At 38.2% G+C, this 22114-nt stretch overlaps 1 protein-coding gene across 5 annotated transcripts; it reads left to right on the forward strand.

Annotated features, from left to right (window-relative positions):
• The first annotated feature begins 14523 nt into the window (after positions 1 to 14523).
• On the forward strand, positions 14524 to 20371 carry slc14a2 (solute carrier family 14 member 2). 5 transcript variants are annotated; one of them, XM_079350604.1, is made up of 10 exons: positions 14524 to 14655; positions 14828 to 14881; positions 14975 to 15140; positions 15807 to 15996; positions 16198 to 16326; positions 16680 to 16872; positions 18939 to 19086; positions 19340 to 19474; positions 19635 to 19684; positions 19785 to 20371. In XM_079350604.1, exons 3-10 carry the CDS (start codon positions 14990 to 14992, stop codon positions 20148 to 20150), a joined length of 1362 nt encoding a protein of 453 aa, XP_079206730.1. In that variant the 5' UTR covers positions 14524 to 14655; positions 14828 to 14881; positions 14975 to 14989; the 3' UTR covers positions 20151 to 20371. The 5 variants fall into 5 exon arrangements, with proteins under 5 accessions (XP_079206730.1, XP_079206734.1, XP_079206731.1 ...); XM_079350608.1 differs by having other exon boundaries at positions 14619 to 14665; positions 14953 to 15140; XM_079350605.1 differs by having other exon boundaries at positions 14619 to 14665.
• Positions 20372 to 22114: the final 1743 nt, after the last annotated feature.

The raw sequence follows: 22114 nt of genomic DNA on the forward strand, positions 1-22114 counted from the left end.
TGACTTCTCCTTTCTCTTACGATTCTTTCTTCTCGAAACATGTTGTTTTCTTCACCACCATGAGTTGGTTCGCTTCTGCACCCAATGTGGTTCTCTGCCATTCTATTAGTTTGTCTACCCATGATCTGAGAGTGCACTTGCATGTTTTCATTTTTTTGTGCTTGTGCACTTTATGTGTGTGTCTGCCTGTGTGCATGCCTGTGCACATGTGTGTGTCTCCTGAGTCTCAGTACTGAGAACAGTATTATTGTAAACATATAATTTGATGGGGAAAGCAGTCCAGGTTGTTGGCCAGCTGCCCTGCCTTCATTTGGAACAGAGCTGCCAACATCTGGGCTGTGTCAACACTCACTATAGTGTGTGTGTGTGTGTGTGCGTGTGTGTGTGCGCGTGTGCGTGCGTGTGTGTGTGTGTGTGTGTGTGCGCGTGTGCGTGCGTGTGTGTGTGTGTGTGTGTGTGCGTGTGTGTATGCGGGTGTGTGTATGTGTGTTTGTGAGTCTTCGCATGCATGCATTGGGTTCAATGCCTTAGCCTCAGAGCTGTCAGCCGTTGTATGGGGAACATATTTCCTCAGATGAATCTAAGGTGTAGCATTAATAACACAAGCCTCCATGCCTTAAGGTGGCCATTTTGAGAGGCTGAGAGAGAGGCTGTGCTTCCTCCAAGACAAGTTGCAGTCACAAACACACCTCTCTCAACTATTGACACAACATAGGGTTGACTTACTGGTACAATAGTCACAATCAGACTAAAAAAGCAAGCACATGAAGGTGAAAATGATCTTTTCCTTTGATTGTGGTTTGGTCTTCACTTCACACGTTTTAAGAAGTATGAGTGCAATGTTTCTTTTGGAAAGGACGCTGAATTCGATACTGTGTTTTATATAAGAGAAACCCAGATCACAATCTATGGCCACCCAGAATGAATAACCCACAAATCCAACAGAGACACACAAAAACACAGTGTCATGGTGAGAATTGTGCAGCAGCCTCCCTCATTCATTTATTTAAACTTGGGTCAGGATGTGCAGCAGCCAATGATTCAAAACCTGCAGTGGACGACCACAGTCACCTCTTTGATTAATGTGACAGCAGATGTATTCCATTAATTGCTGAAAACACACTGCGCTGATGGAGTGTATGTGTGTGTGTGTGTGTGTGTGTGTGTGTGTGTGTCTGCACATGTGTGATGAGCTAGAAAGAGAGAGGAAGAAATGATATAAACTTAAGGCTTGTTATTTTAACATTCCCCTTTCATAACTCATTTTGTGAAGTTTCAGCTGTTATTGTGAAAAGCTGAGGCTTGAGTTTCCTTCCTTTTGTGGTGAAGTAACTCCATCTTAAAACACACATACACACATCATACAAACTTCATAATGTTGTGGTTTCTCAAACCATGAAACAAATGCTTTGCTCTCTGCAAAACATTCACTCCTCTCCTCTCCTCTCCTTTTTTTACCAATCAAACAGTTTGCATAAACAAGTCAGTGCATAATTTGCTGAATGCACATTGTAGATGTATAACTATGTGAATACAGATTCTGCTGTGAACGCAGCTAATACTCTTCCCCACAGTCTTCAGTGGCAGTATTGGCTGTTGGCTCTGGTCAGCCACCTGATCCGATCTCGCTGAGCTGCAGATATTGGAGTATAGAGCAGTGTGTTATGGGTTGTTGCGATGGGCTGAGATGTATTTGAGTCTGAGGGGATGAAGCCTGTTTGCCTACTAGGGCCGAATACTCTGCAGGGGGCCTTTCCTAATCTGCTGCACCATCCGACAGCTTAATTAGTGTTTCACTGCTGCACACACACGCTCCGCTTCTCCACAAGCACACGAATGCACTATGCACACACACACACACACACACACACACACACACACACACACACACACACACACACACACACACACGCTGCATAGCTTGTTAATCTAATAAAGAGCTATTATAGAAGGTTAAATGTGGGTCTCATTAAAGATTAGTCATTTGCGAGCATGCATAATAAGAGTCTTTTGTGACTATGATAACTGCTCATATTTTGCTGTAAAAGCGAAGAACAGTTAACTCAGGCTATGTTAATTTAGCATAGCATACAGCATTTGGCCGCCTCCTGAGGAAACAAACACCAGGAGAAATGGATATGGTCACTTCCAGTCAGGATCTGTAGGCTTAAATGTGATTACACAATGCGGTCTCGATGTTGTGTGTGCGAAACACTGTAAATTGTTTAAGATGATTTTGAAGTGCCATGATTTGAGGGGCTTAAAGAGAAAAGCTTTGAGCAGGATAATCTGTGTGAAGAGGAACATAGATTAGCTTGAATGGATTTGGAGTCACTCTTGGAGGCTTGGACCAAATGAAATGTCAGAAATCATAATTTTACTCCTCTGGTTTCTGAAGTTCCCAGTCCTAATGCCTCCACCATCTGTGGAGCCATTGACGGCCGTCATGGAAAAAGAGAGCAAGGAGAGGGAGAAAATTGACGTGCCACTGCTCTTGCAGGCCTTCATCAAGCTTCATCTGATCCAAATTGTGTTCTCGTCTTTACTTGGACTCTAATAACATTATTCTCCTGGTCACGCCTGAATAGAAAACAGATGAGCAGGGGCCATAACGGGGAGAAATCACTTTTCAAAAAGGAATTAAAATGTTGGAACTGCCAATGTTTTGACTTAGTGGATAAAGCCTCCAGGCAACTAGAGTCAGAGAGAGAGAGAGAGAGAAGGAGCAGTGAGAATGTCAAACAGCAGACGGCTCTACTGACTCCAAGACATGGATTAGCCTTCCGAAGCCTTGTTTCAAGAGTTACTGTATCACTGATCAGCCTGCGACTAACCTGCAGTGTTAAACAAAGTATTAGTTGCATATCCTCTTAGTGCTGAAAATGAGCTGTTACACTGGTCGACAAATAAGCCCTTAGTCTCTATCTTCATAAATAATTCAGCCAAATGTATCTACGTTATAAAAAAGTCATATTTACATAAAGTCTGTTTTTATGTTTGTTAAGATTAAGAGGAAATGACAAAATCTATTCCTGAGAGGCATGATGGGAAATTTTGGAGTCCTGATGATTTAAATGTGTTGCTTTTTGTGGGCTGTCCTTCTCTCTGCCTGCCAGAGTCATTCTGTTTCCTAAGAACAATAATTTATTTTAATTGTTTATCAGTTGAGAGTGTTTGTTATTTGTACAAATTGTGAACAGGGGTGTTAATATGTCGTTGTCTGCTGCTACACAGCAGCAATTTCAGCAGATATTTACCATGTCTCTATTATTCAATATTTATGATAGCTTGTGTGATTTTGTTGTGCTGTTGTGAGGGTTTATATATATGTGTGTGTGTGTGTGTGTGTGTGTGTGTGTGTGTGTGTGTGTGTGTGATAGAGCAATTAGTTTTGAGTGACACTCTGTCACTACCCTCCCAGGGAAACTTGTTAATTTACAATCTCTCTCTCAAACAGATGTCACATTACGCCTCCACAAACATACATCTGCTTATATGTTATGTTTAAATCAGTTGTCAGTTGTTCAGTTACTGAGTGTCGACTTCTTTAGCTGAGTTGTGTCACAGTTTTTATCTCTATTTATGCTTGACTGCCACTCTGTTGTTATTTCAATGGATTATTAAATAGATGTGTAATATTAGTAATTTAGTATTTACCTCAGTCTTCTGCCCCCAAGTGGTCACAACTGTTATACCTTAATGGAATAACTTTAGGGTATTTATCTATAAATAAATAAAAATGCTCATGCATCATGTAGTCAGTATGCACTGACACATACCGGTATTTATATTTATTTCAAACATTTTCAACCCTGGAGCAGGAAGAAATCATTACTGAAAGTAACAGGTCATTATTTCAATCACAGGATACATTTTTCACAATGAGCAATCAAGCATGTCACAGTTGCCAACATAGATTGTCAGAAACTACTAAGATCCCATGTTTATGGTGTACTGCTGACTTGAGGAGTGTCTGTGTATGTGTGAGAGAGTGTATGAGTGTGTGTCATGTAGAGATGGTTTGGCCCCATGCCATGCAGCTGGAAGCCATCATAGAACCAATTACTTTCTGTCTTTTGCTTCTCCTTCGCTCACTCTTTCTTCTTATTCTATTCATCTCTCTCTCTGCTCCAAACTCTGTTTGTCTGATTTTAATTCCGCAGGCCCGTCTTTCTCTGAGCCAACAGCTAGCTGCACAGTTAACCCTTTGTTAAGCTTGCATGCACTCACATTTACACCATCATCTCATATAGCTTCCTTCTAAACTTCTTAACCCCCCTTATCATCCTCTTACATGCATCATTTTCTTTGGCCTTAAATTGTACTTATCTTGCTTAACACATTTATTGATTCAGATGTGAAATGTTTGTAAGCCTGTATGTCCTGCCAGCACGGACCAATTTACTGAAACATGTTTGAGCTGCAACTCATGTCAGGAGTGAAGGGCAAGAGTGTAAACACTGATTACAAATCAGGTACTGAATAAATGTGCCACCAGACATTGACACAGAGAGTGAAAGAGAAAGAGCACGCATGATAGAGAGAGGGAGGGAGAGAGAGAGAGAGAGAGAGAGAGAGAGAGAGAGAGAGAGAGAGAGAGAGAGAGAGAGAGAGAGAGAGAGAGAGAGAGAGAGAGAGAGAGAGACCTAACCCGACTGTCCACATGGTCCACCACCACCCCAAATTGGATGTCAACTATATACTGCCACATCCATCCGTCATCTGGACACTGAAAGATGTCGCTCTCAACATAGACCAATCCAAACACTGAAGAAGAAGCAGCTTCACTTACAACCTCCTCAGACCAACAAGACATTCCTGCAATATAAAATCACGAGTAGTACATATTTACCTCTTTAAAATATAACACTTTAAAATTACTGCAGGTCAGCAGAAACCTGTTTAACTCAAATGTAAATGGGATGTTATGTTACTTAGGTGGATTGGTAATTAGCAGCACTTACTAATATAAGCATTATATTATTTTATATAAATCTTTATGAATTGTTTACATATTACAAAAATGTGATCAACATTATTTTTCATGATTTAGTGCTATGGTGGACTTGTGGTTGGTTTGAACACCCCAAATACTGAGGCTGTGGTTCTCTAAGCGGGCAGCCAGATCCTATCCATGTCATTTCCATATTCTTTCCCATTTTCTCTCTCCGATTTTTCATCCCTGTTCTCTGTCGTGTCTCTTTAATCATTGCATAAGAAATCCAAGTCAAAACACCTTTTGGTCAATGCTGGCATCACCCCCTTCTTTAGACAAAAAGTTGCAGATGAAAATGACAGGACGTTAGCAGAAAACTGAAAAACATCAGACAAGCAACATACAGAAAATGTCTCACTTTACTGCAAGAGGCCACTCATTCAAAACAGGGGCAAATAGTAACAGCTAACACACACACACACAGGCACACACAGAAAGAGAGAGAGAGATGTGGCCGGGCGTTAGGCCAGATGCTCTGAAAGAAGGAAAATCACATTCTTGTGATGAGGAGTCATCAAGTATCAGGTTCCATGGACTCTGGCAGAGGTTGTAGAGCCCCCTCACCACCCATCACCCCATACACACAAATTCTGACACACACACACACACACACACACACACACACACACGCACACGCACACGCACACACACACACACACACACAGAAACCAACACATGCATACTGTAGGGGCATGCTTAGTCTCATAACTTTAGAAGAAATTTAAAAATAAAGGTGAGTAAAATGCACTAAAGGAATGAACTCATGTCTCTTTCAGTCATGTCAGATCTGATACTTTGGAAGCTAAGGTTGGAGAGTTGGATTGTGTGTATCTTTGTGCGAGTTTAATTTTGTGCAACTAACGTCTCCAGAAAAGTAGCGTAAAGCAGCTTAAGGACAAAGGCATGCCAAGAAAATGTTGGTTTTATCCAGTTTAATGTCTGCAAGTCAAATAATTGTGGAGAACACTTGAATAAAGAACAGGGATGTGTAATTTGTTATGATTCCACTAGATGTCCCTGCTGTCCTAATAATGCTGAAGCTTGAACAAGGCTCTGATATTTCACAAAGCAACTTAGCCATACAGTTTACCAATTCAAAGGACTTGCTTATCAAATGAGACATCAAATGTTGCAAGGGTGTTCAAAACCATTCTCAATATCACAGATCCTATGTTGCTGCTGTTTTGGCTCAATTAGGCCTATATTTCATGACAGACTCATTTAAAGGAGGATGTTCCTTTTAGCTATGATCAAACAAAAGGACTTTTAAAATACAAATACAAATATTTATCATTTTATTCTCTAAGTTTGTGCTTGATATTTATTTGCAGTTAATACAAGTCCATGCACATTTGTTGTTTCTGCTGATTTTTTTTTTCTTTTCGAAATGCACATCTTAAATGCACATTATCTTGACATATTTGCACATCTGTATTTTTGACTTTTTATTCTAAAATCTTTTTACAGTTAGTGTACACCATGGTTTCAGAGAGACATGTTTTTTTTTTATTCTTCCGTGTTTGTCTAGCACATGTTGAAAAATTGACAATAAAGATGACTTTGATGACTGTGAGTCCATATATTCCAAAACCAATGTGAATCAAAAGTGATTCTCAGGTGAAGAAGGTTGATCTGTGTATCGCTAACATTTCTAAACTGAGGTAGCTATTAGAGTAGGCTAATTGTGATAGAGTCACAGTTGTAGAGACAGTTTGAAATCAGTCTCTGAGAGACTGTGGAATCTTTTTGCTCCCTTTCGCTCCAGACATATTTTGATCTGATCTGATCTGATTCACAAATCAAATGTATGTCCTGTGTTTGCATTTTTGTATATAACGATGATGGCTGCCATTCAAGCAGACCCTTCTGGATACATAATCACATGATCATTTTGACCTGGATGGCAGTAAGAGTACATAATTTCTAGCCTAAGCATTGGCCAAAAAATGTGAGCCTAAATGTCTATGTACTACCTGTATGTTGAACAAGTATGGAATACATGATAAAAGTATACCCATTCAACCACTACATCCCAATGTCCATTGCTCTAATATGTCGTAGTGTTTGAAAGTAAAGGTCATTTTCTCTGATACAATTTTTGTATTCCATTAAATTAGTCTGGCTGTACTTCATTTCTCAATAGGCCTGATGATCATGATCACAGATAATCAAGGCTTTAAGATTCTATATTGTGAGTTTAACAAGGAAATCTCCACAAAAAAAAGCTTTCAGGCCCAACATCTAAAGTGAAGTAGTTTCTTCTCAAGCTTCTTCGAGACATTTGTGGTTTTGTAAATTCTACTTACAGAGAGCTGGCCTGGTGTTATCAAACAGCGGTATCCGTAAAAGCATGGAGCCTAGTTAATCTTTCATTAGTTCACAGGAATTAGAGATTAAAGGGACATAATATTTAACTTTGACCAAAAACGACTGATATCCATCAACAAGATTGGCCCACTGAGCCCAGTTACCACCACATTTATTTAAGACTCCTGAGAGCCTGGTTTGGGGTCACAAATATCCGACAGTCAGTGTAGATACATTTTAAAACTGGTCCATTCATCATATGTGCCAGGCACGGCTTACTGCAGGGCAAGTCGCTGCATAAAACCCACTTCACCAATGCTCAACTAGCTAGCATAGCCATGCTACTTACCTCTGTAAACGGTGTCCAACTGTCCATTTAGGCCTATAGGTGTTCGAGACATGCCCGAAACTCACTAGTTTTTTGTTGGATATATTCTACACTCTGGGACAAGCTATCAGTGTGACTTTAAAAGGGGTATATTGTGCTTTTCTGTTTTTTATCCTCTTTAGTGTTTCCATGTGTCTTGTGCACATTGATGCATATCTACAGTATGTGCACAAAGTCAGCAGAAACGTGGCTTCTCCCACTCCTACTGATAGCATTAGCTGAATGAAACCTCTTGGTCACTCGCCCCACTGAATGAAATTTGCTAGTGTGACGTCTTGCAAGTGTAATGTCACTGATCCAAGCTCATTGGCTCTTTGTTGCAATCCATGCTCTTGATGAATGCCCAGTAACTTCTTAGGCATGCCCATGATACGTGTTACCATGGTAGCAAGATGTTTCTCTGTGCCAGCCATTGAGATTCTGGAAGTTCACAACCACAACATGTAAGTAGCTTCTTTAACTGTTTTTATGTATAGTTTGAAAACAACCTAAGCTGCTATGGATACGTTAGTTCTGTGCAGGCTGTATATAACTGAACTGTAAACCTCGGCTAAAATGTTAAGTAACGTTACTGTTCCGAAATTTGAACACTACTAAACTATTTATCAACTGTCACCTGAAAATGTAAGAGATAAAACGTTGTTAACCACCCTCAGAGATACATGTCGGGTTTTTAGGGGTCCAAGTCCACTTTTTTTTTTTTTTTTACAAACTCTAGGCTGAATGTGAACAAGCAAAAAGTCCTACAGGACTTAGGGATGCATACCTGAAGTCCAAAAAAAGCTAGACACAACATACAGCAAGTACTAATTGTTTTATTTTTAAACCCAAAAGCACAAACCATTGTTACATGCCTTTTATGAATACATATTTAAATATACCTTCAACAGCTTTGTAAATGTTTCAAAAAAACAAACAAAAACCAATGACTGTGAAAAATGAGGCAACAACGAAACGTTATGAAATAGATTTATTTATCCTGAATTACTTTTTTTCAGAATATGTGGGGGACTTGATGGCACATGTTCGAGGAGTTGTTTCAGGACCCAGAGTCATTTATGAAAGAGCTGCAGAAAATACTCGACCCTCAGAAGTAGTGGTAGATAGTGGTGGCTCGAGACATGTCTAAGGGGATTCATTTGAGTTACTCGAACTGACTGCATCCATCCTCGTTTTTTGCTTAGCTTTATTCAAGAAAAGTGATGTACATATACACTCATGTAAATAAAAACTATATCACATAATAAATCCAGTAAACAACAGATGGAATAATAAAATAACAGTAACAAGTAAAATCAACCCCAGTACATACAGAAAAGAAAGTAATATACATAATATAAAAGTATGATGGCCTAAACCAATAAAGACGCGTATAAATAAATATGGAAATAATTTTTTAAATGGGGGGAATGTCTTATAATAATGCAGACATGTGTTACTTTTGTCATTAATTAAAAAGAGCAATTTCAGTGTGGAGTTTAATTCTAGATTAAAAAGGTATTCAGTTAATCCGTGCTTGTTTGTTTTGATTTGGAGGCGGACGTTTTTTTTTATTTGTTAATTTTGCACTGCATTGTGGGTGGTAAAATACAATTTATTTGTTCAACGCTGCATGAAACCTGGAAGTTAGCATCAATACTGAAATGTTCAGTATACTGAGGTGGACACAAAAATGCGTACTGTATGACCTAAAGGGTTCAGTCTACTAAAACTTCATGCTGAAAAGTACGCACTGCATACTGAACTGTGACTATTTGGAAAAGGCCAATGTAAGTCAACACAAGTGTGTAGAAGAAGACCACAAGGCACAGTACAGTATGTGTTGTTTATCTGCTCCACCGACACATTCAAAATTAATGTTCAACATACTTACATATTTTGTAGGTTTTTAACAAAAACATGACATGCTCTCTTTGGTCTAGCACCAACAAAAAATATGCCTAAAACTGCACCTCATGTCATTGCCTTCACCACCCTGCTGGTCCTGCATACAATTCTTTTCAAGTGGAAATTTGCAAGATGGACATAATACACATAATAGACATAATGGACATTTGATATCAGGTCTTATATTGTATCCATCATAGCACTATGGTCACTTTATTCTTCAGTATTCATCTTGTTTACACAGAGCTAGTATATATTAGACTGCTGTTTTCCTGCCATGCACCACTATCACTTTATTATTTAGTATCTGCATATAGATTATAGTTATATATTATATTTATACTCTATTACTGCACTATAGTTCTGTTACGTCTGTTCATTACATATATATGTATCATGTCTGATCACATCTTAGTCCGATCACTGTCCACTTGTCTTTTCTGCACTACAGTTCTGTTTATATCTGTTTCAACAGTCTACTGCACGTTTACATCATATACACCTGTTCACATGTCTGCTTTCATCTGATACATGCATGTCTTTCTACGTCTCACGTCGACGCTGTCCTCTGTATCTAACTGTGACTTGTGTGTTTTTAACTTGTACTAACATCTAGACACTTTCCTCTCTGCTGTTCTTCGTATCTAACTCTGTGATTGGATTCTAACCTGTACTAACACCCTGACACTTATTCTTCTTCTACACTTTATTCTTGTTGATCGGTTAAATGTTTTTGTATCGTTGCACTGTCGTTATTTGCTTCTCTGTGTGCCCTGAATTGCCCCCCGGGGACAAATAAAGTTTTTTGAATTGAATTGAATTGAATAAGACTAAAGAGATCCACCCTTTCTCTTTTTATCTATCAATTTGCTTTTTATTTTTTACATGATTTTATTAATAACTTTTTTTGTGTAATTTAATTTACCTATGTATATATTTCTACCCATGTGTTTATGGCTATTCTTATTGTCCTTTTATATGTTAAGATAGTCACTAATGGTTGCTACGGCGACCTCGGGAAGCTCGAAGGGTGGTTGTTGGGAGGGTTAATGGAAGTTGAGAAGAGAGAAAAGAGACTCAGGTTCAAATTGAACAAATTAGAAGGTTTAATAAAGCAAGGAAATACAATGCCAATACCGAGGGCATTGTACCAGCTGGGGGTCTACCTCGCTGACTCGCAGGTCAGCTACCAAAACCAAAACCACGAATGTCAAAAGTCAAAGGACTATATAGGTGCTGTAAGGTGCCTCCTCCAAAATGTTGATGTGCTATGTCAGCAGACATTTTAGCAGAGGTGGAGTGATGTTCGTATGTTAGTTTCTGATAAAAGCAGTGTCCTTGAAGTGTTGCACACAATACAGAGTCTGTGCTGCAAGTTTTAGAGCAAAAAAGGAGAGGCACATTGGCCTAAGAAAATACCTTTAACAGTATAGTAATTTGGTTAATGGTTGTGCATCAGATTAAACATTAAAGGTTTTCTGCTCTGTGTGCACTTAAAAAACTTATACCGGGGTTGTGGGTACAGGTTGTGTACTCAAACACTTTACCTCCCTTAGCAGTCCCTTAAATACTGAATATGTGACATCTTAGACATAAATATAGCAGAATCAGATAAATCCTCTGAAAATATCTCTGAGTCATGTCTGTCTACATGAGTTAGACATCCAAGTCACACTGTCAGTGATTTTTTTAAATTTTATTTATCCAGGTAATTAACAGCTAACCGCTAATCAATGCTTATTTAAATGTCACAATGTTGTGTAAATTAATATGCAATATGAAGCTAAGAGCAAACTAACAAGCATTACTATTAGCCTGCTAGCACAACAATGCAAAGAGTCGTTTTTGGTTTCATGCTGGTGCTCAAGGGCGACATCTACTGGATCAAGACGTTGTACATTCTTCCTTTACGCACTTTTTGACTTTAACTCTGATGGTCACATAGGCTACAGGTTCGTTCTAAACAAAATCAAACAGCCACTCTTTATACTGTTATATGTCACTTTGTTAACTACAATATGTTGTTGTTTTGTCATTACATGGTGTATTGGTTTTTACTTGTCATTGTGGTTTTATGTAACAACTATTACTTGTTTACCACAAACCTGCCAAGGAACGACAGATAGAAATCAGCCTATGGCTACAATCTAGCATATTTACATGTTTAAGTTGATTAATGTGCACTGTCACTTTTTAAATAAATAAACCAGATGATCCAGATGGTTTGCCCGTAGAGGTTTTGACAGCACAGGCTTGGACTGATTAAATTTTCTGGCTCATCCCATTTTTTGTCTTAACAATTATATAACCAAAATCTTGATTATTATGCAAGCATGTGTTATAGAGCAAGAACATGCTTGCTAAATGGAGTCTCTTCCTCAAAATCTGAAATATATTTAATTAGGTTAAAACCTTACGCTATCCTCTCATGACTTATATAACCAGCTTCTTAACAGAAGAAACTCTTCCTTTTTTAACAAGTCACAAACACTTGGTGTGGAGCAACTTACAAACTACAAATATGAAGTTTGAGATGTGGCCGAAATCATGTATTGGTAGATGCAAATAAGTTGGCTGCACGTCAGAAACTTTAGCATCAACATTCAAGTAGGCTTGATCTATTTGCTCATGACCAAGTCAATGCAAATTGTATATATGCACAAATGTGCAGCAGAAATTAAAGTTCTATGGAGACAACAAACACATCTTCTAACAATACAAAACTTGATTTCAAACATTGTTGTCCTGTGTACTTTATACTTTTCTTACAGGATTGATTTTACTTTGTCTCTTGTTCTGACAAACAGTGCAGTGGATGAATAGTCTAAACACTGAAAGAGTGATGGGACTGTGCTCTGTATTTTTAAAATCTTCTACTCTGATCTCGTCCAACATGCTTTTTTTTTCTTGTGCTGATTTTAATTCTTGACATGCATGACATATTTCTGTATGTCTGTAGTGCACTTTCCGTTACTTTTGTAGGCATGCTGCATGGAGCATAAATCACTAAAGAGAAAACCGCAAAAGCAGGAATAATTATGTAAACTCATGATCTGCATCTAGTCTAGTGTGTGTTAGAGAAATGTGAGCTCCATGTCACTGTCAATCTACTTAAGAGCAAAGTCTAAAAAAAACATTGTTTTTTGTTTGTCTAATTTGTATTTGAATTAAATGTTCCTTATGGCCTAAACTGGTCTTCTTTTCCACGTTAGGTTCATTGTATGCTTACTGTTGCAGTATTATATGTTTGAGGTACATGCGAGCAAACATAATGTATTAATAAATGCTGTATTGATTGTAACTGCTTGTCTAAAAGGAAAGCTCTGCAGGCCAATTTTACACATAATTTAACACACGCAATTTAATTACACATTAATTTACTTTGGGTTAGCCTCTGTGATTATGGAGATGTTTTAAAATGTTTATAAAGAGGATATTGTGTTGTTTTATCTGTAGGGGGTTGTTTCTGTATTATTTTTGTTATTATTCTTTTTTTTTTTGTTGATAACTATAAATCCCAGAGGGGGAAATTATGATTTACTACTATTATTATGGTTTATTAATATTATGTTCCTGTTTGCTTTTTCTCAAGTAATAATGATAATCATCACCATCATCATCATTTTATTTGTAAAGCATTTTACATTTTTCAATCTCAAAGTGCTAAGTAAGAATGCAAATTCAGTAAACGTTAGATGTAAGGCATTCACCCCCCAGGTTCAGAAGTGACAGTAGAATGTGGTGCCTCACTTTAATTCTTTTGGTCTTGCAGAATTGAACTATACAAACAACTTGTGTAAAAAAAAAACCCTCATATCTGACCTCAACTTCAACTAACATGTTATGAATGTGTCAGTAGGTGGAGAACATAGGAGAAAAGGGTGGAACCAAAATTATTGCTTCAGAGTGTTTGTGATTCTTTCTGGAGATATGGCGGAGGAGGAGTGGTTTTCTCTGAAGATGTAAGTTATAAATACATTAGCTGTAATTTTCCACGACAGTTTAAGAGAAGCTGGCATCCTTCACAGCCATAACCTATTTTGGGATTCATGCCTGGACAACATTGCACAAAGGTAGGAGCACTTGTCTTAAGTTTTGCACTTTAAAGTATCGAATAAGCTGACCATATACCTTCATAATCTTCTTCGTTATTTTACTCCATTAATAGAGTATAAATGGTTTAGCCACATTTATCTGTGAGCATTCATTTTGATGGATGGAAAATCTCAAATGTCTATAACTATGCGATACACAGGACTTTGTAATATCATTTTGGATACATAATGATTGGTTTAATGTTTTCTACTCAGTGGTTATGACAAATGAAATAAACGGTTATATGGTTATTACAGTGGGCTTTATTCAAGACGAGTAATGCAATTATACAGTCAGGTAACCAAAAAAACAATTCACATCGTAAATCAAGTAAAAAACAGGATGACTAGCATAACATGCATACAATCAAGCCCAAATGAAAGACAGTAATATACATTAAAAGTAAAATAAACCAACAAAGACGGATACATAAAAGTGAAAATCATTATTTAAATAGGGGGGGATGTCTTATAATAATGCAGACATTTGTTACGTTTGTTTTTAATTAAAAAGAGCAATTTCAGTGTGGATTTTAATTCTAGATTAAAAAGGTATTCCGTTAATCCATGCTTGTTTGTTTAGATTTGGAGGCGCACATAAAGTGATGTTTTACGGTTAATTTTGCACTGCATTGTGGGTGGTAAAATACAATTAATTTCCTGAAAGGATGCATTCAATCCAAACTGCATAAGACCTGGAAATTAGTATCAATACTGAAATGTTGAGTATACTGAGGTGGACATTAAAAATGTCCACTGAATGACCTTGAGGGTTTAGTCTACTGAAAGTCCATGCTGAAAAGTACGCACTACATATTGAACTGTGTCTATTCAAAAAGGGCCACTGTGTGGTGGTGGCCTTGGAGGTGTGTCGACCATGTGATCTGATAGCAGCACTTAATGGAGTTACACCTGGGCACTTAACCTCCTGCCATACACTCTGCCCTCTCTGCTTCCCCTGCAACAACTGCTGTTCTCCACAGGTACCCTGCGGTTCGTTTGAGACTTTGGCCTTTGTTTGGAAATGAAGACTTTAACTAGTTTAGTTAACTAACAGTTATTTAGATTTTAACTATGTGCGTCTCCCATCTTTTGTTGTGACTTCCTGAGCTGGGTCATGACACTAATTAATGTCTTCCAATTTTTTACTTTAAGGATATTCAGTCCTCTGCAGCTCTGTGCACCACCTCTCCTCTCACCACTGTTGTTGTAAGACGGCGTTCACAATTTAGAATGCAAAAATAAGTTAGATGTTTTCTGCATTTTTGTCTTTTAAATAGAAGTTGTTTTTGATTTCTACAGGAGCTCCAGCCCCTGATGGCACAAATAAACCTGCCTGCTGAAAATGATAAGGAGAATGGAAAGAAGATAGCAAGACCCCTTGCCCTGCAGAAGGCCAGGGACCGCTTCCTCAAAGGAGTATCCTACTTCTCAGGAGACATGGAAGTTTTTGGAAAATGGATGGAAAGTAAGTCAACACTGATCATATGCCTTTAAAATCATTTCGCTAGTACAGAAGTGGTAACTAAATAAAAAGCAGTTGTGAAATTGCAAAACTGTTGTTTTTCTTTACCTTAAATGCAGTAGTCACTAACAGAATCTTTGTGGAAAGAGATTTCACAAAGTCAACCTCCGTGTAGCACATAATGTCCCTGTGCCCTTATTACATTGTTATTCATGCAATCATTACCTTTACTAAAGTGCATGCCAGACGTCACAAGGCAGCGAAGAACAATTTGTACCACATGACTTTCTGCTGCAAAGGATACCTGACACATTCATTGTAAGATAATCAGACAGGATTCTTGTAATTTAATTAATTTGTTCTGTGTACGTCAGACTGCGTTTTTTGAATTTTATTTCACAGAAGAAAAACATTTGCTTCCGTGCAACCATTAAATCATTCTGGCTCTGGAAAAAACATGCCTTTCAGCTAAAAAAAAAAATATCTGAAAGGATGCTTGGCATAATTTTTCATTTGGTGATGAACAGAAACGTGTAGATAATCAGACCACATGATAACTTTTAAGTTGTTACTTACAAAACGTTTAGACAAATCTGATCACCTTTGGGAAGTTTTATCAACAACTCTGGAAAATCCTCACTCTCTAACACTTTTTTTTTAATCCTACAGAACAGTTTATTTTGCTGCAGCTGCTGGACTGGGTTTTGCGTGGAGCTGCTCAGGTGATGTTTGTCAACAATCCTCTCAGTGGCCTTATCATTTTTGGTGGCCTCATCCTGCAGAACTACTGGTGGGCTCTCAACGGCTTTGTGGGCACACTCTTTGCCACCATATCTGCCCTTATCCTACAACAGAACAGGTTTGAACTAAATGATGAGAAAGCTCAAGCTAAATCACTGTCAGTATGCCTCATTTGCACCTGTTAAAAGGTTACAGAGAGCAGGCTAGCATGTTTAAGTGTTCTGACATTAAACGTAATGCAATTATTATAAACGCAAGTGAAACATGAGTTCATTTTCATCATCTTTGTTACTTATGTTGAGTGTACTGTTTTTCTCAGGGGTGCGATCGCTGCTGGTCTGTATGGTTACAACGGCATCCTGGTGGGTCTCCTGATGGCTGTGTTCTCCAATGCAGGAAACTGGTACTGGTGGCTCCTTTTACCCAACATCTTCATGTCCATGATGTGGTAAGAAACCAGATGAATCAATGGAAAAGTGATGCATGAGTAGACTTGAGAGAGGGAATGCAGAGAGGTTAGAAAGTAGATAAATAAAAAGTTTATACACTTCAAATTTCATGATTTGATTCATCATAAAATCTTAAATGTAAAACGTCAGCTCTAAACGCAGCATTTTTCTTTTGAGACTGATCTAATCAAGTCTTGCATCTGTGACAGAAAGCGAACAAACTATGTGGCAAATGGAACCAGTTTACACTGCCAATTTAGCGGTATAAAGTGTGCAGGCATGAAGACGATGGGGGAAACTTGTAATAAGATCAGTGTATTGGATCAAAAACTGCTGTTTTCTTGTGGTCCAGTCCGATTGTGTCCAGTGCCTTGGCATCGATTAACAGTCGTTGGGACCTGCCAGTGTTCACTCTACCCTTCAACATCCTGGTGTGTCTCCACATGGTTGCTACCGGACATTACAACGACCACTTCCCTCAAGTCCTCATTCAGCCTCGCACAGAGCTGCCCAACATCACCTGGGCTGAGATCGACGTGGCCAAGGTCAGTGACATGCCAGGACACATTTCTTGTTAGGGCTGGTATGCTGTGCTTTGTCATGACGCAATTCAGACATGGCAGATTCTTCAGATTTTTAGATTATGAGATTATTTCTAGTATCAACATTTTTAAACAAATGTGGGGTTGACAAAATTTTGCTTCATGAGCTTTTGAAAAAGACTTAAGCCCTTTCTTAATTGCCACAGTTCAGTATGCAGTACGGACTTTTCAGTCGGGAGTTTCAGTAGACTTTGTGGTCATTCAGGATGCGCTTTTTTTTTTTTGTCCACTTCAATATAGAGCGTTTCAGTATGCATACTAACTTCCAGGTTTTACACAGTATGCTTCCAGGAAATTAATTGTATTTTACCGCCCACAATGCTGTGAAATTAACCGTAAAACATCACTTCACATGCGCCTCTAAATCAAAACAAACGTGCATGGATTAATTTAATAATTTAGTTAATCTAGTTTAAGTCCCTTCCAAAATTGTTCTTTTTTTAATCAACAAAAAATGTCTGCATTATTAAAACCTTGCCTTCTCTATTTACATAATGATTTCCATAATTGTATTGTTTTTCAGAAAACACAATAAACTGAGCCAAATGTTGAATATATATTTAATTATTTCACTCAACAAGGTAATGAAAACAGATCACTATTGAAATACTAATAACAATGTCTGCCAATTATGTAACATGGAAAAAAAGAAATGAGAAATGGCAATTAAACAGCTTCAACTCTGTGAACAATAGCATAACAAACAAACTTAACATAAAGCTGAGGAGCCATGAGCATCTCCTTACTTTTCCTTCCAGCACTACTCTGCTGGGTTCTTCACCGTTGCCTAGTAATGTGGCAAATTGTCAAAGAAGTAATGAGAATTATAATAGGCATGACATTTTTCATTGACTGGAGGTCCTGGAACTTTCTCTCCTTGATCGGCAGAGCACATGGGAACATTATTATCCATGCTATTGACTCATTTAGCACCTGTGCCCTTTGCGGCAGTGCCTCTCACACAGTCCTTCAAGAAGGACGGCTTAAAATGGACCTTGCCTTCAAGTCATGCACAGTTGGATCTCCAGCTTTTTTTGCCTGGTCTGATGCTAATGAAGTAAGATCCATTCAGTTTCAGGAACTTGTCATGCTTGAGCACCTGGACAAGATAAGGTGATGGCCTGATTCTTGCAGTCTGGAGTATGATGTAATCTCATGGGGTGAAGATGCTGTAACCATTTTGCGTTCAATAGTACTGTGCATGCTGTCGCACTCCATATTGTAGTCAACCTCATCACTTACCTATCAGGGATGAGCCTTGAATCATGGCAATAACTTTGGTGGTTGGGTACATTTTTCTCCTCCTTGAAGCAGCCACCATCTTGACTAGCTTGTAGGCTATGATTCCCTAAGTCGCATTGTCTTTTGACTTGGGCAAAATATAATGGCCTAAGTCACAGTCTTGACATGGGTCATTATATTAAAGGTGTATATCACATGTTCTGTTTAACTGAGGTTATAGGCAATTTTACCAGAGGTGAGTTGAATTTAGGCAAAAAAAATCTCAAAAAATGCAATTATTTTAAGGTGACAATGCGCATTTATTGGTTTAGGCCCATCTTACTTTATATTCTGTATATTACTTTCTTTGCTTTGTTTTTACGTGGCAATATTTTTTGTTTACCTAACTGTTTCTGTGCCTTACTCGTGTTGAATAAAGCTAAACAAAAAACGAGGATGGGGTTGACCAGTTTGGGTAACCAAATGATGCTACTTTCTGAATGAATCAAAGTAGGAACAAATATCAGCCTACTGTGTGCCTGCTGAATAGTACTGTAGGTACTAACAGTATTCAGCACAGATAGTACTGCATACTAGCTCCTGACAGATTAAGTGGGCACTGTGCAATTTGGATGTGCCCTTAGTCTTTTGTAAATGGGCACTGATGTCAATCTTTGTTTCTTTACATACCTGCAAAAGGTTACGCAACCAGTGGGTTGAAAAGCATGATTTGTCCTTTTCTTTTCTTTTTTTTTATTTAAAAATTTTGCTGTCCACACCTTCCCCAGCTATTCATGTCAGTGCCTGTGGGAGTAGGACAGGTCTATGGCTGTGACAACCCTTGGACTGGAGGAATCTTCATCATCTCACTCTTCATCTCCTCCCCAATCACCTGTGTTCATGCTGTTCTAGGATCTGCAGTGGGCATGGTTTCAGGTGAAGCAACCAGACTATACATGTGCTAGTTATTGGAAGCAGGCACATTAAGAAAAGTTTTAAGCAAAAGTTTTTTCAATCAAGCACTAATTTTTCATTCCTTGCATGCTTACAGAATAAATTAGAGCCACAATAAATAAGTTCCACCTCTGAGAGGAGCTCAAATGTATCTATATGAGGTGAACATTTACCAGGATTAAGATGTCAACGAAACTCTGCATTACTTTCATAGTGGTGATTTCATTTTTTGCAGGTTTGGCTCTAGCGGCGCCTTTTGGAGACATTTACTTTGGTCTCTGGGGATACAACTGTGTGTTAGCCTGCATTGCCATTGGTGGAATGTTTTATGCACTTACCTGGCAGGTGCACCTACTGGCCATCACATGTGGTGAGTAGACAATAAATAACCATCTGTTCCAGTCGCATCACATGTTCTAGTTCTTCAAGATAAAATCACTAGCTGTTAAATTGTGTAATAAGAGCAGAGGCCTGATACAATCTCTGGCCACCATTTTCACCTGAGCACACTCTTCTCTCCTTCTCTGCAGCTTTTTTTTGTGCATATCTCGGATCAGCCATTGCCAATATCATGTCAACGGTAAGAAAATAATTTGACTCCTTTTTATGTCAGCCTGTTGTAACAAAATTGATTTATTGTATTTCTCCCCCCCCGCCCCCCCCCCCCCCCCCCCCCACAGTTTGGACTTCCAGCCTGCACATGGCCGTTCTGTTTGTCTGCGCTCACTTTCCTCCTCTTAACGACTGGGACCAACAGGATTTTCAAGCTGCCACTTGCCAACGTCAACTACCCTGAGAAAAACTTGGTTTTCTTCTGGAAGATGAAGAAGCGGGAGAAAATGGAGAAGGCTGAGAAAGAGAAGACCGACAGGGAGCAACTACAGAGAGCCATTGAAGAGGAAGGGAAATTAAATGAGAAGGAGCAATTGAGACTAGAAGAAGAAAAAATAGATCTGAGAGGGTCATGTGAGGCATCAGAGGGAAAAATTGACAATGTGATTGTTGAGGATGAAACACTTTGTATAGAACACAATACTACAGAATAAAAAGAAATCAAAGACATTGATGGCAGCTCAAATGTTTGTTTCAAACCAGATTTCTACAGCAAGAGAGAAGCTGTAGAAATGTATCAAGAAATGTTAAAAGCACATTAAAGAGTATTTGTATATTATACTTTACATGGGATACTCATGCTGGCAGGAGGAAGAAAATCTAACTTTATATTTATGTGAATGTTTATTTTTTTAATAAATTAATTTCCAAACAATTTAAGTCCAAGGTCTTTTATTAAATTTTGCAGATACTGTTTTATCATGAAAACCCCCAAACATTTTTTCCTACAAGTGATTTTTTAATGAAATTTCTGTTTTATAAAATGAAAACTTAAACAAGTGCAACAATTTTTATGGAAGTACAAACAGTGAAACCCTCTAACTAGTTGAGACAACTGAGCAAGTAGCAAACGCCTTCACTAGTCTAATTTACAAATGGAATCTTGCACCAAAAGTGAATGTACCAAAGGCAGGAAGTGACCCAGAACTGATTGAGTGAGGGGTCATTTTGTTTTTGTGGACTGTTGAGTGTTCTGCCACATAAATTTGTTTTAGAAAATGTAAACTTTTTGTTTTTGGTAACTTTTGATTTATTGAAATGGAAAGATGTATTTCAAAGTGTAAATTTGTCTAACACAGTGTGATAGTGTTTCACGCGTCATGATTTTGCTTCGCACAACTTAGCTGCTCCCTCTTATTGAAATGAATTACCAAAAGAGCTGAGACTTCACCTGCTCTCAATGGATGCTTTGAAGAGGATGTTAAATGACTTGGAGGTGGACACATGTCTTTAGCTGTTCTCCCTCTTGGTCTGGGTGAGCGTTACAAGCATTTGTTTAAAGATTTTATTGGCTTCTTTTATTGTCTAATAAAAATTTAGGCTACAATAACATATAAAGATAAGATAAAAGTTCATTTATTTGAAGGCATCTGCTCATTGTTTTTGTATTTTTTTGAAACTGTAAATTTGGGCTGCTTCCTCTCTTGGCCAGGACACTCTTGAAGAGATTTTGAATATGTACGACTTTCTGTCCTGGTTAAATAAACTTTAAAAGCCCATACACAAGAATCTGGGTGAAAATAAACAAGTATAATAAAACCGCTTACAAAAACATTTTAGTTCCTTTCTCTGGACCATGTGGGCTTGGCAGCTCTTAATCAAAATTTGCCTCCATTCATTGTGTATTGAAACCGTCTGACTCACTGCTCAGAGCGTCATGGATACCAAGCCATGCAAACGTAGCAGTAGAGCTGCCGGTGGAACTGTTGGCATTCAGTGGGCAGGCAGGACACCATTCCATGTGTAAGACAAAGCTGTTTGGCAAATCCCAAAGCTTTCTGGACAAAACTATTTTACCTGAATGGGACATGAGTACAGCATGCAAGTGCTTTTGCACGACTCTAGCACAGTTCACCAAAATGGGTATGACACAAAAATATGCTGCATTCGTGGGATAGTCTGAGGATGTTTTGGGGCGTCACCTAAACGAGCCAGCAGGAAGGACAGGTATATTTTTCCATTTGTGTTCTTGAGGATTTTTCAATTAATTAGTTTTTACAGTGTTTTTAAGGGCGATCCTTTATTGTTTTTTAAATGTATTTTTTTAGTTTTCTTTTGTTAAAAAAAACCAACATTTTTTCACGTTTTTAATATTTTGTAATGGTTTTTAATCCATTTCAATATCTTGTAAGATTTTTTAAAAACATTTTTAATCCGTTGGTGTATTTGTTTTAAAGCAGAAGCCTCCTTGATATGTATTATACCATTCTTACTCTTTTGTTTTGAGCATTCTAAAATATTCTTGTGCGAGCTTAAAACTCTCCCCTTGAGGGAGCTTTCCCTTTGTGGTACTGTCCATTCAACAGCAGCACTGATTAACTACTGAAAGCTGTCGCAAAGTGTCGCAACTCCCTCAGGCACACCAGCTGAAGTTCATATATAACAACACACGTTATTT

Source organism: Symphodus melops (assembly GCF_947650265.1).
Source record: "Symphodus melops genome assembly, chromosome: 1".
In the NCBI taxonomy this organism is placed as follows: Eukaryota; Metazoa; Chordata; class Actinopteri; order Labriformes; family Labridae; genus Symphodus; species Symphodus melops.